The sequence below is a fragment of the Scyliorhinus torazame genome, chromosome 18 (assembly GCF_047496885.1).
Source record: "Scyliorhinus torazame isolate Kashiwa2021f chromosome 18, sScyTor2.1, whole genome shotgun sequence".
In the NCBI taxonomy this organism is placed as follows: Eukaryota; Metazoa; Chordata; class Chondrichthyes; order Carcharhiniformes; family Scyliorhinidae; genus Scyliorhinus; species Scyliorhinus torazame.
The window spans coordinates 17,246,369-17,259,953 of record NC_092724.1 but is presented as its reverse complement, the minus strand read 5'-3'; the positions used below and the strand labels follow the sequence as shown (position 1 = coordinate 17,259,953).

At 50.2% G+C, this 13,585-nt stretch overlaps 1 protein-coding gene across 1 annotated transcript; it reads right to left on the bottom strand.

Annotated features, from left to right (window-relative positions):
* Nucleotides 1-5,136: 5,136 nt before the first annotated feature.
* Nucleotides 5,137-13,275, bottom strand: insl3 (insulin-like 3 (Leydig cell)). Its single transcript, XM_072481979.1, has 2 exons — nucleotides 12,974-13,275; nucleotides 5,137-6,784 (listed from the first exon to the last, which is right to left on the bottom strand). Exons 1-2 carry the CDS (start codon nucleotides 13,182-13,184, stop codon nucleotides 6,474-6,476), a joined length of 522 nt encoding a protein of 173 aa, XP_072338080.1. The 5' UTR covers nucleotides 13,185-13,275; the 3' UTR covers nucleotides 5,137-6,473.
* Nucleotides 13,276-13,585: the final 310 nt, after the last annotated feature.

Below are 13,585 nucleotides of genomic sequence, written 5' to 3'. Positions count from 1 at the left end.
ACGGCCTCAGGACATCCCACCTGAATGCCCTCTCCCGATAGGCCGAGTTCCCGACCGCGCGGGAGTCATGTGGTCCAAGCCGTGCGGCAGCCCGATTTGGCGTCTGCGGACTGTGTCCAGCGCCGCCACAGTTGTGCGAGGGGGGGAGGGGGGTGAGCCATGCTGCCGGCCAGGGGGGCTTCGGCGAGGGCTGGGGGGACCGGTGGGGGTTGGCCAGGGGCTGTCCAGGGGGGGGCTATCTGGCAGGTCGGCTCCGCGCAGGGCCGACGCCATGTTGTACGGCACGACCGCTGCAGGTCATCGCCGTGCGCATGCACGGCCACGGACCCGTCAATTCTCCGGCCGCATATTTCGTGGAGGCCGGCCGTTTTCGGAGAGGGGCTGGCATCGATTTTTCCCAGGTAAAATGCCCCGGATCCTCCAGACATAGCCTCAAAATCGGAGAATTTGGCCCTCTGTTTTTGCCTTCTCCACTCTCTCCTTTGTCCCCCTCCATCATCTCCTCTGACTTTCCCTCATTCTCTCTCTCTGTTCCTGCTCTCTTCTCTATCACACACTCTCTTTCTCTCCCTCCCCTCTCCTCTCTTCCCCAGCCCCTTCCTTGCACCTTTTTTTTCCTTCCCCCTCGTTCAGCTCTCTCTCCATCTGTCCCCTTTCTCATCTCTCACCCTCCTTGCCTTCTCTCTCTCTGTCTCTGTCTCTCCTCTCGCTCCGTCCCTTTCATCTCCCTTTCCCTCGCCCGCTCTCTCTCTCTATCTCCTCTCCCACCTTCCTCTCGCTTTGTCCTCTCACCCAGTTTCTCTCCTCTCAAGATCCCCTCTCGCTCTCCATCTCTCTCCACCATCTTTCCCTCCCATACACTCCCCCCCCCCCCCCGCCCCCCCGCCACCCCAGCACCTCCACTCTCTTCCCTTTTTCTCTCTCACTCCCTGTTGGTTTATGGTTCCTCATGATGTGGAAACTAGAGGAACACTCAATATTACCAGTCAAAATTGACACTTTGCTATTCTTTACCTGGGGCCCTCAGTCAACCAAGTCCACTGAGTTAAAACATCTTTAAATTTTGAAATAAGAAAACAATTGTTTTGGAGCGTGTTTCCAAAACACTTCACAGCGTGAGTGGAAAATCCGCCCAAAATAATAACACAAGCTCTTGCGATTAATATTTGCTCATTCCATTTTGATTTTATTGAAAAAAAACAAATCACCCAATTGAAAAATCATTCATAAATACAAAAAAGAAGATTTTCAAATGCAAATTGCCATTTAAAAAAAAATTATAAACATGATATAAATACATTACAGAGCCTGGAGTCTGATCTCTCCCTCAAACATAAAGCTCTCTGTGGGGACAGTCAGTGGCTCGGAGCCCATGTTTTGGGCACGGTCTCGGCAATTTTGGGCACATTTCGAGGAAGATCAGGTTCTGGTCCCTTGAACGGCGAAGTTCACAGGGATTGGGTACCTTGAGGGGCACAATACTGAATCCATTTCACTTTTTGCAAGGGAGCAAGGGTTTGGCTTGTGGAGAGGCACAAGGCAGATAGTAAAATGTGGAGAAGGAATGGGAATTGTGTCCTGGCTAAGGTGGAAAGGAGTTAAGAAGGAGGAATGGGATCAAACCATGAGATGGCAGAGTAGTGGATTTTTCATTGGTCTGGTACATCAGGGGCTAGGCAAAACCTCTTGCGGCAGGGGACATGTCTCACCACAGTTGCTCGTGAATTTTTCTGGCGGCACAGTGGTTAGCACTGCTGCCTCACAGCGCCAGGGACCCGGGTTCGACTCCGGCCTCGGGTGACTGTGCGGAGTTTGCACGTTCTCCCCGTGTCTGCGTGGGTTTCCTCCGGGTGCTCCGGTTTCCCCCCACTGTCCAAAGATGTGCAGGTGTTAGGTGGACTGGCCATGCTAAATTGCCCCATAGTGTCCAAAGATGTGCAGGTTTGGTGGGGTTACGGGGAGTGGGCCAATATAGGGTGCTCTTTCGGAGGATCGGTGCAGACTCAATGGCCCAAAAGGCCTCATTCTGCACTGTAGGGATTCTATGAGGTTCAAAGCAATTTGGGGGGTTCTCAGTCTGTATGGGAAAGGGAGTGTCATTCCTGTGGAATCTGATGGGTCTCCATCCATGGAAGCCCAACAGAAAATAATTTAGAAGCAGAAACCAGTTCCCTCACCCCTGACCTCCTTCTTCAATATCAGAAAAGGAAGAACTGCTCTTCAAAATCTGAAGATAAAACTCAACACAATATCAGCTGAACTATTTGAGAGAGCAGACCCCCTCCCAATCTTAACAATCGGTGAATCAAAATATCACAAGTTAACGCATGAGAAACCAACAACGTTATAAACACGCACCACCTAAAATATTGAAAGGTTAAATTGGATTATAAGAACTGGTCAAATCAAAGCAGATGGCGTCAGAGTAAATAGCCTAAATGAATCAGCGTAATTTATTCATTCCGAAAGAGAGAGGCGAGCAGAGTATGAGCAGAAAGAGAAATAAAAACATCTTTAAATGGCTACAGGACTTGAAGCTTGATTCTTTTTCTGCTCAGTGTTTGCAACACCAGCTCAGCACAGTTAAAGCGCAGAAAGATATTTCTTAAGCATCACATTATCCTTGCAGAAAAGGTCCCCCACTTCTTTCAGATTTATTTTCTCATAAAGCGCACAATTCATTATGTGTGTCGCACACTGGCACCTTCATCCGGCGCGAGATAAGACACTGGATAAATGCAAGTGTGTCTCCAAGCAAATGTTTCTTCCTTCGTAAGACTTGGTCAGAAAACCTCCCCCACCACCCAACCGAATCCTTGCAGCGCCTAGAGTTCGAGATTCAAAATTCGTTTACAGAAGCAGCCCGATTTTAACTCCCCCCCACCCCCCCCCCCCCCCCTCCTCCCCCCGCCCCCTCACCTGGTGGGAATCAGGGGGTAAGTTCAAGGGGTTTAGCTGAGAGCAGTCACGTCTGCTCCCAGCTCTGTCCCTGCTCCTACTGCCTTCTTGCCATGTGTAATAATACAATCTTTATTATTGTCACAAGTAGGCTTACATTTACACTGCAATGAAGTTACTGTGAAAATCCCCGAGTCGCCACACTCCGGCGCCTGTTCATGTACACAGAGGGAGAATTCAGAATGTCCAATTCACCTAACAAGCACGTCTTTCGGGACTTGTGGGAGGAAACCGGAGCACCCGGAGGAAGCCCACACAGACACCGGGAGAACGTGCAGACTCCGCACAGACAGTGACCCAAGTCAGGATCGAACCTGGGACCATGGCGCTGTGAAGCAACAGTGCTAACCACTATGCTACCGTTCAGCCCATGTCCTGAGTAGGCAAGGAAATGGGGTCTTGTGCAGATCAAGACCCAACCACTCGGAGACCCAAATCAAAGGGGCAGCAGGGGAGTGCAACCCTTCTCGACACCCACTCATCCACCCACGCAGGGCGGGCCTGCCGAGGAGGGGGCGAGGTCAGATAGAAGCCAGAGAGATGCTCAGATAAGTCAGTCCGAGAACTTAATATTAGGCTTTATCCCCATCACTCCTGGCCATCTAGAACCAGCTCCTCACTGCACCCGACCTCATTCTCTGATTGCAGATTCCTGTTTTGGAATTCTCTGCTCCCATCCAGCAACCAGGTGGCAGAAAAAACTCCGGGGACCTCCTGGACAGGAGGAACAGCCACTTCTCTGCACTGTCCAGGTCTGTCACTTCAAGGGTTCCTGTGCCACCTATAAATGTCTGCTTCCCTCATTACAGTACGAAGTCTTACAACACCAGGTTAAAGTCCAACAGGTTTGTTTCGATGTCACTAGCTTTCGGAGCACTGCTCCTTCCTCCTTCCTTCCCTCATTACAGTCAGCCTGTTAATCTATAAATACTGATGCACGATCAATTACACTCAAGACGAAGTGATTTCATAACTGAAGGCTTTAATCGACTAGACCCTGTTCCCCAGCAGCTTCGGTACAGAAAGTGAAGGCTGCTGGGATGGCACCGGTTCTTATACTCCGCCTGTCAGGGCGGAGCTACGTATCAACAGCCAATGTTAAACTCCTAGGTTTAACCAATGGTCATCAGCCTCTTAGGTACAGCAAAACCTGATAATACCACATCCAACCACAGTTCCCATCCTGGCGGGATTGTCCAGTGATCCCCATCGTGGATGTCCTCTTGCCTGCTGAGGGCAGGTGTGAGCAGAAATCTAGCTTGTTGACATTCACTGTCATGAGGAAGAGCCTGTTTGGGGTGTTGTATGAGCGAGAGATTGGTCCATTCAGCGATAGAGGGGGGGAAGATTGAATAAAGGCGAACAGAAGTAAGTTTCCTGCCTACAGGCGTACAGTGGCTGATCACCCATGGCCTAATCCCACACACTGGAACTCCCTCCTTAAATCCTCCACCTCCTTACCTCTCTCCCTCCTCTTTTGGAGATTCTACTTAAAGCCAACTTCCTTGGCTAGGTCTTTTTTGTCTAATCCTCCGAAAGCTTTCCCTGTCTTTGTCTTCACACCGATTTCGCTCTTACTTTTTGCCTCTTTGTTGTGCCTTGGGACCTTCATCTGCCCCAGATCAATGGCAAGTTGTTTTGAATCTTGTGCTGGCAGCTTGGATGGGTGGGGTGGAGAGCCATTCATCGATGGAACTGAGGCCAGATGGTATTGGCTGAACCTGATTTCAGACAGGTCCAGGCATGCAGGTTCCTCTGGTGTACGCTGCGTTTGTGTAAAACAGTTCGCACCTTCACCTGGTCAGCACAGTCAACCTCCATCATTCGCGACCCCCCCTCTATCACGGATTCGCCTCCCTCCCCACGTGAATATGTACATATGCCAAACTTTGCTCACCGCAATTTAGACTCTCATGTTCAACCATTAGGCTGTTAAAGTGCCACCTTTCCCATGTCTTTCCCGCATCGAAGGCGCGCACAGCGCATGCACCATCTGCGCACGTGTGCGAGCGCACCATTCGCGATTTCACTCCGCAAAGTTTCACGGGAATGGAATTCCTGGGAACGATGTGAGTTGACTGTACTCATTCTGGTTCCGTGAGATTCTAATCTCTTCCCCGCCGCCCCCCTCCCCCCCACCCCTGGAACCCCCCCCCCCCCCCTTCCCACCCCCCCAAATACAAAGCTTTATCATTCTGGATAAGTCCTCACCAAAAGAATAAAGTCACCACAACTGTCCCACCTCCTTTCACCCATTATTGGCCATTTCCCTGAGGGGCCCCAGTGTCCCATGGGGGAGGGGGAGACAATGCTCTTTATCCTTTCACGGGATGTGGGCATCATCAACTCGGCCAGTGCTTGTTGCCCATCCCTAATTACCCTTGAGCTGAGTGGAACGCTAGGACATTTCGGAGGGGGCAGTTAAGAGTCAATCAGGTTGCTGTGGGCCTGGAGTCACGTGTAGGCCAGACCGGGTAAGGAAGGCAGATTTCCTTCCCTACAGGACATTAGTGAACCAGACGGGTTTTCACAGCCAATCAATGATATTTAGCATTACTGAGACCAACTCTGCATGATTAATTGATTTATTTATTGCATTATTTATTGATTAAATTTAAATTTCAGGGCAGCAAGGTAGCATTGTGGCTAGCACAATTGCTTCACAGCTCCAGGGTCCCAGGTTCGATTCCCGGCTTCGGTCACTGTCTGTGCGGAGTCTGCACATCCTCCCCGTGTGTGCGTGGGTTTCCTCCGGGTGCTCCGGTTTCCTCCCACAGTCCAAAGATGTGCAGATTAGGTGGACTGGCCATGCTAAATTACCCTTAGTGTCCAAAATTGCCCTTAGTGTTGGGTGGGGTTACTGGGTTATGGAGATAGGGTGGAGGTGTTGACCTTGGGTAGGGTGCTCTTTCCAAGAGCAGGTGCAGACTCGATGGGCCGAATGGCCTCCTTCTGCACTGTAAATTCTATTCGATGTAAATTCCACCAGCTACCATGGTGGTATTTGAACCCACGTCCCCAGAGCACTAGACTGGGACTTCAGGTTACTAACCCTGTGACATTGCCACTACTAGGCGGGTGGGGGAAGCCCGTGAGGAACACAGACACCAGCATAGCTCATTTGGGATGAATGACCTATTTCTTTGCTGTAGGTTCCGTTAATTGTTGGAGATGGTTTTATCTGGAGATTGGTAAATTTGAGCTGCTCATTTGACCAGAAGTGAGTGGCATTGGGTAAGGCGACCTTAGCACCCAAAACCCTGGTTCAACCCATGCCAATGACAACTCTGACAGCTAATCAGGCTGGTATTGGTGGCAAAACCTTATATTCCAGAGAATGGCAGTCTCTTGGTTGGAAGGAGGTGCATATCGGCAAGCGAGGGTTGTACGAGGATCAACTAAGGTCACAACAAATTGAAATAAATGAAATCTTTTGATATTGATATGAGACAAACCAGCAATGGAATCCCAGGAATCAAGCTCCGAAACTAACATTGCCTCGGAAGGTCAATCAATTAACAAAGTCTGATGATATCACTCCTGGTGCATCCTTGCTTGCAACAGGTCTTGCCCAGTCCTGCGCTGCGCTTGGATCGAGAAGCTGTTTCTTCCGAAGGGACGTGGAAAGCGGAAGATAACCTGTTTCTTTGTTCTTCATCCCAATTCTCACTTGACCCCGCGGAAGCTCTCTGACCTTGCAGCTGAGGAAGGGGTGTTGCGCTGTCCCCAGCCGGAGATTCGGGCTCCATGTCTTCCACATCTTCAGTCTCAGGCTCCTCGGTCATTGGGCCCAATGGGCTCCCATCCAGTGAGTCCAACAAGGCACCTTCAACATAAAAACAAGCAAACAGGTTATGCACTGCAGTAGGCGCAAATAAAGGTTTTGCAATGACACTGCCTGAATTGAGTGGTTAGAACCATCAACCACCTTCGTTTATGCAGCCACTTCCTGAGGCGCTTCAGAGGGCCAATTATCAAACACAATGTGACCAAAGCCAAAGGAAATATTGGACCAGTGACCATAAACCTGGTCAAAGATGTAGGGTTTAAGGGGTGAATTAAAGGAGGGAAACATCGTCGAGAGCTGTCGAAAGGGAACTCCAGAGCTTGAGGCCAAGGCTGAAGACATGGCTACCAATGGTGGAGCGATTAAAATCAGGCCCAAATTGGAATAGCGCAGAGATCTTGGAGGGATGTGCGGCTGGAGGAGATTACAGAGATAGGGAGGGCGAGACCATGAGTGATTTGAAAACAAGGATGAGAATTTTAAAATCAGTGAAGTTTGATTGGGACCCAGTGTAGATCAGCGAGCACAGGGGTGAACGGAAAACAGCCACCAGGGTGAGGATGACAATGGCTTCAGTCTCCCCATCATTGGAGGAAGTCTAGGCTTATTGAGTACTGGTTGTTGGCTTAGCAGTCCTGATAATTTAGTAAAATTGGAGGAGTCAACAGAGATGGTAGTGAGGTAGAGCTTTACTCTCTATACAACCCTGTATCTGTCCTGGGACAGTTTGATGGGATCAGTGCAGAGGGAGCTTTACTCTGTATCTAACCCCGTGCTGTACCTGTCCTGGGAGTGTTTGATGGGATCAGTGCAGAGGGAGCTTTACTCTGTATCTAACCCCGTGTTGTACCTGTCCTGGGAGTGTTTGATGGGGACAGTCTAGAGGGAGCTTTACTCTATATCTAACCCCGTGCTGTACCTGTCCTGGGAGTGCTTGATGGGACAGTGTAGAGGGAGCTTTACTCTGTATCTAACCCCATGTTGTACCTGTCCTGGGAGTATTCGATGGGACAGTGGAGAGGGAGTTTTATTCTGTATCTAACCCCATGCTGCATCTGTCCTGGGAGTATTTGATGGGAACAGTGCAGAGGGAGCTTTACTCTGTATCTAACCCCGTGCTGTACCTGTCCTGGGAGTGCTTGATATGAACAGTGTGGAGGGTGCTTAACTCTGTATCTAACCCCGTGCTGTACCTGGCCTGGGAGTGTTTGATGGGGACAGCGTAGAGGGAGTTTTACTCTGTATCTAACCCCGTACTGTACCTGTCCTGAGTGTTTGACGGGGACAGTTTAGAGGGAGATTTACTCTGTATCTAACCCCGTACTGTACCTGTCCTGAGTGTTTGACGGGGACTGTTTAGAGGGAGATTTACTCTGTATCTAACCCCGTGCTGTACCTGTCCTGGGAGTGTTTGATGGGGACAGTGTAGAGGGAGCTTTACTCTGTATCTAACCCCGTGCTGTACCTGGCCTGGGAGTGTTTGATGGGGACAGTTTCGAGGGAGATTTATTCTGTATCTAACCCCATGCTGTACCTGCTCTGGGAGTGTTTGATGGGGACAGTGTAGAGGGAGCTTTACTCTCTATCTAACCCTGTGCTGTACCTGTCCTGGGAGTGTTTGATGGGGACAGTGTAGAGGGAGCTTTACTCTGTATCTAACCCTGTGTGTACCTGTCCTGGGAGTGTTTGATGGGGACAGTGTAGTGGGAGCTTTACTCTGTATCTAACCCCGTGCTGTACCTGTCCTGAGTGTTTGACGGGGACAGTTTAGAGGGAGATTTACTCTGTATCTAACCCCGTACTGTACCTGTCCTGAGTGTTTGACGGGGACAGTTTAGAGGGAGATTTACTCTGTATCTAACCCCGTACTGTACCTGTCCTGAGTGTTTGACGGGGACTGTTTAGAGGGAGAATTACTCTGTATGTAACCAATGCTGACTCTAATTGGAAAGGATTACTGCACCTAAACAGCAACATCCTCTAACTTGATGGAAGTGAGGCTTCGCCAGAGAAAAACAACAGTTTTCAGTTAGTTATTGTTTCATTGTAAAATATGCTTGATTTCAGAAGTGGTAAATTCTGAAGCTACCTTCCGTTATATGCTGTGTGAACCGTCTGTTTTTTTAATATTGGGGAGGGTGTTTAAACCCATTCATCCTGATCGAATTGAGCAGCTACAACACTCTGATCTGACAGCACCTTCAGATCTGATTGGCTGGAACATTGGATTAAACATTGGAGGAAACAAACCACTGAGAGAAAAATAAAGTTTGATGTTCCTCAGCCACTCGCAACTCAAATGCATGATGGAAACCGTTCTCCCGAGAATGTAACAAACAAGTCCGAGTTTCCATTCATTCATGTCGAGCTGATACAATTATCTGTTCGTTCTCAGGTTTCTAAGCAGTTGCTGTTGCTCTGGGACACACTGTTCACACTGGATATCTGTCAGGGTTTTGTTTTTCAGATTTAGGCTATTGCAAAGTCGAATGTTCATGCTTTTTCACCACTTTAGCAGAATTTGCTAAACTGATTGTGGGAGGGTGCATGGATGTTTTGCATTCTTTGCAACAGCCACCAATGTTCCAGTCTGTTCTGACCAATTCCACCTTCCAGCATCTTGGTCTGTCGCAGCAGCAGCTCAAGCACAGAGCTGGTGTCCTTGATTAATAAGGGGATCAGGGGTTGCGGGGAGAAGGCAGGGGAATGGGGATGAGGAACATATCAGCCATGATTAAATGGGCCGATTGGCATAATTCTACTCCTATGTCTTCTAGTCTTACGGTCTAAAGTCCAATTCACAAATACCGTGGAGGTTTTATTCCAGGGCTGGGTTGAAGTTACATTCGTCTGTTTTTACCCTGTGAATATTTGTGAAATTTACAGGAACAGGCCATTCTGCCCAGAGGGCGTTTATGCTCCATACTAGCCCCCTCCCACCTTCGTTCACCGAGCATCATACAATCCGAATTGTTTCACTCTCAGGTGTGTCCATCGTCCCCAGTTCTATTCACCCTTATCCAGCCTGTGTTAGCCAATTCCACATTCCCAACACTCCCTGGGTAAAGACGTCTCCCCTGAATTTCCGATTGGATTTATCAACGAACGCCTTACGGTGATGGCCCCTGGTTTGTTTCCCCACACGCACAAGTGAAAACATCTTCTCTATGACTACCTTTCACAATCTTAAAGATCATTATCAGGTCACCTTTCGGTCTCCTGTTGCCGAGAGGAAGGAGGCTGTGAGTCTCTCCTGTCAAGCAAACCCTCTCACTTCTGCTATCTTGTGAATCTTTTTGCGCTCATCTCCACTGCCCCTGTACCCTTTTGTGAAATGGAGATTAGTACCGGACACGGCACTCCAAGTGTGCTCTAGCCATGGTTCTCTGCATATTTTGTACAGGCTGCGATTTGCGCCACCCCCCCCCCCCCCCCCCCCCATCCCCATCCCCCTGCTCGCCATTGGTCATCTGTGGGGTTTTCCAGTCCCACCGAAGTCTACAGAGTCTTTTACGGCTCGCCCGCCCCGCCCTGCTGCTGGGGTACACGCTGCGGTAAAAGCGGGGGGGGGGGGGGGCCGCAAGGAAAGGCCGGAAATCCCACCCATAATGTCTCGGCTTTTCAGTCCCGATAGGCATGGATTCCTTTAATCCCCTACCCCCATTCAGGCTCTATCATTCAAGCAGGGCAGCAAGGTAGCACAGTGGTTAGCACAGCTGCTTCACAGCTCCAGGGTCCCAGGTTCGATTGCCGGCTTGGGTCACTGTCTGTGCGGAGTCTGCACGTCCTCCCCGTGTCTGCGTGGGTTTCCTCCGGGTGCTCCGGTTTCCTCCCACAGTCCAAAGATGTGCAGGTTAGGTGGATTGGCCATGCTAAATTGCCCTTAGTGTTCAAAAAAGGTTAGGCTGGGTTACGGGGGTAAAGGGGATGGGGTGGAGGTGTGGGGCGCAGACCCAATGGGCCAAATGGCCTCCTTCTGCACTGTAAATTCTATGTTTGTATGTTTCTATGTAATATGTGTTTTCCTTAATCGTCCCACCGCAATGTACCACCTCACGTTCCAGCTTCACCTCCTTCTTGCTGTTTAATGTTTGATCAGCTTCAAGCAGACTTTCGCTGGCCACGCTCTTTCTCTAGGCTGGAGGGATTCTCCATCCCCAGTAACGAAGACGGGGAATTTGACGCTCAGCCAAATCTCCCGCAGCGGCACAGGAGAATCCCGCCGGCGTGAATGGGTGGAGAATCCCGCCCTGGGAAGGTTTTTTGAAAATTCTCCTTCACGACCTAACCAACCCTCCCTCACTCGATGTCCACTTTCTGCCCCCCCTTGAAATGGTCCCTTCCCCGCAACGGTTGCAACACTTGCACGTGCCTGCGCACAACGCACTCAATGTTCCCCGCGGCAACGTTACAGCGATCAGCCACACCCACTCTGACCGCCGCCCACCCTTGCCCGCAATACCACAAGGACAGTGTCCAGCACAGACAGCACACCCACCAGCTCGGAAAGGAAGGAAATTATTTTCATTTCCATAGTACCTTTCACAACCTCGGGACGTCCCTGAGCTCTCTACAGCCTATTCGGCACAGTGCCATCCCTGAGAACAGAAGAAACAGGAACAGAAGCAGGCCATTCAGCCCCTCGAGCCTCTTCTACTGTTCAATAAGACCATGGCTGATCTGATTTTGTCCTCAGCTTCATCTTCCCGCCCGTCCCCTGTAACCTTTGACCCTCCCTCGTCAATCATAAAATCCGTCTAACTCAGCTGGGGACACGGTCAATGACCCAGCCTCCACTGCACGAAGGAGGTGACGCCGGAACGTGAGGTGGTACATTGTGGTGGGAAGATTAAGGAAAACACATATTACATAGAAACATACAAACATAGAATTTACAGTGCAGAAGGAGGCCATTCGGCCCATTGAAATGTGTATTCCACCGGCTACTCATCCTCTGAGGAGAAATTCCTCCTCAACCCCATCTTAAACAGGTGACCCCCTTATTTTGAAACTGTGCCCCTGAGCTCTAGCTTTCTTCCATGAGTGGAAACACGGTCTCAGGAACAACCCTGCCAAGCCCCCCTCGGAATTTTGTATCTTTCAATAAAATCACCTCGCATTCTCCTGATCTCCAATAGGCTCAACCTGCTCCAACTTTTCCTCACAAGACAATCCCTTCATCTCAGGGATCGACCTCGTGAACCTTCACCAGATTGCTTCCAATGGATGTATATTCCCCCCCCCCCCCCCCCCCCCCCCAAAGAACAAAGAAAAGTACATCACAGGAACAGGCCTTTCGGCCTTCCAAGCCTGCGCCGACCATATTGCCCGTCTAAACTAAAATCTTCTACACTTCCGGGATCCATTTCCCTCTATTCCCATCCTATTCATGTATTTGTCAAGATGCCCCTTAAATGTCACTATCGTCCCTGCTTCCACCACCTCCTCCGGTAGCGAGTTCCAGGCACCCACTACCCTCTGTGTAAAAAACTTGTCTCGTACACCTCCTCTAAATCTTGCCCCTCGCACCGTAAACCTATGCCCCCTAGTAATTGACCCCTCTACCCTGGGAAAAAGTCTCTGACTATCCACTCTGTCTATGCCCCTCATAATTTTGTACACCTCTATCAGGTCGCCCCTCAACCTCCACGTTCCAGTGAGAACAAACCGAGTTTATTCAACCGCTCCTCATAGCTAATGCCCTCCATACCAGGCAACATTCTGGTAAATCTCTTCTGCACCCTCTCTAAAGCCTCCACATCCTTCTGGTAGTGTGGCGACCAGAATTGAACACTATACTCCAAGTGTGGCCTAAGTAAGGTTCTATACAGCTGCAACATGACTTGCCAATTCTTATACTCAATGCCCCGGCCAATGAAGGCAAGCATGCCGTATGCATTCTTGACTACCTTCTCCACCTGTGTTGCCCCTTTCAGTGATGAAAGTAAGGTGACCAAAACTGTACATAGTAGTCTCGGTGCAGTCACCAATGCTCTGTAACGGTTGTAATTACGGGAGGTATTAAGTTTGTCTTCCCTCCCTCTCTCCTCCCCCTTTACCCTGAAATTGAGCCCCCTCGTTTTGTTTTCTCTGTGGATGAACAGTAAAAATGGAGGCTCCGGTTTACCGCTCGGCTTCTCAAATGACCTCTGATTCCCCCCCTCCCCAATCCCCCCACCCTCCCCTCACCCCACCCCCACCCCCCCAAGCCCTAGGCCCGCTACTTACGGTACAAGCTGCCCCTCTGGTCATTTTCTTCGGGGGAGTATCGCTTCCACCTGGAGCCCCCACACGAGACAAAGACCGCCCTGACGAAGTCACGGCCGCACAGCTTAATGACTGATTCCGCGGGCTGGGAGCTGACTCCCCGGAGGAGCACGGCTCCGGTGATGGCCACAATGGCGAGCCCTCCGGCGGACAGACAGGAGAGAGTCTTCATCCTTCTTCTCCTTCCGGGTGAAGAGACAAGTCGGGCGGGCTGAGAGGCAGCGGCAAGGCTGGGCTCGGATGAGCAGTAACTTGAGTTCAGAGGTTTCCAAAGCTGTGCTTCCGCCTATGGTAACTGCTCTGATCTGCTCCCACATTGTCACTTGTCCTTTTATAACCGTCCGTTATCAGCGCTGGAGCTCGATTGGCCCTTCGCCCGGGAGATGAGTTGGATCATAGCCTGACCTTCACGGCCTTGGCGGTGCTTACACATGCGTGCAGTATCAGAGGGAGCGGGCAAGCATTCTCGGGGCATCCTTGGAACTTCTGCTCACTCAACAGAATGTTAACTTTTTTTTTTAACAAGCCGGCCAAGGTACCTTTTTTTTAAAACAAGTTCATTATTGCCGAGTT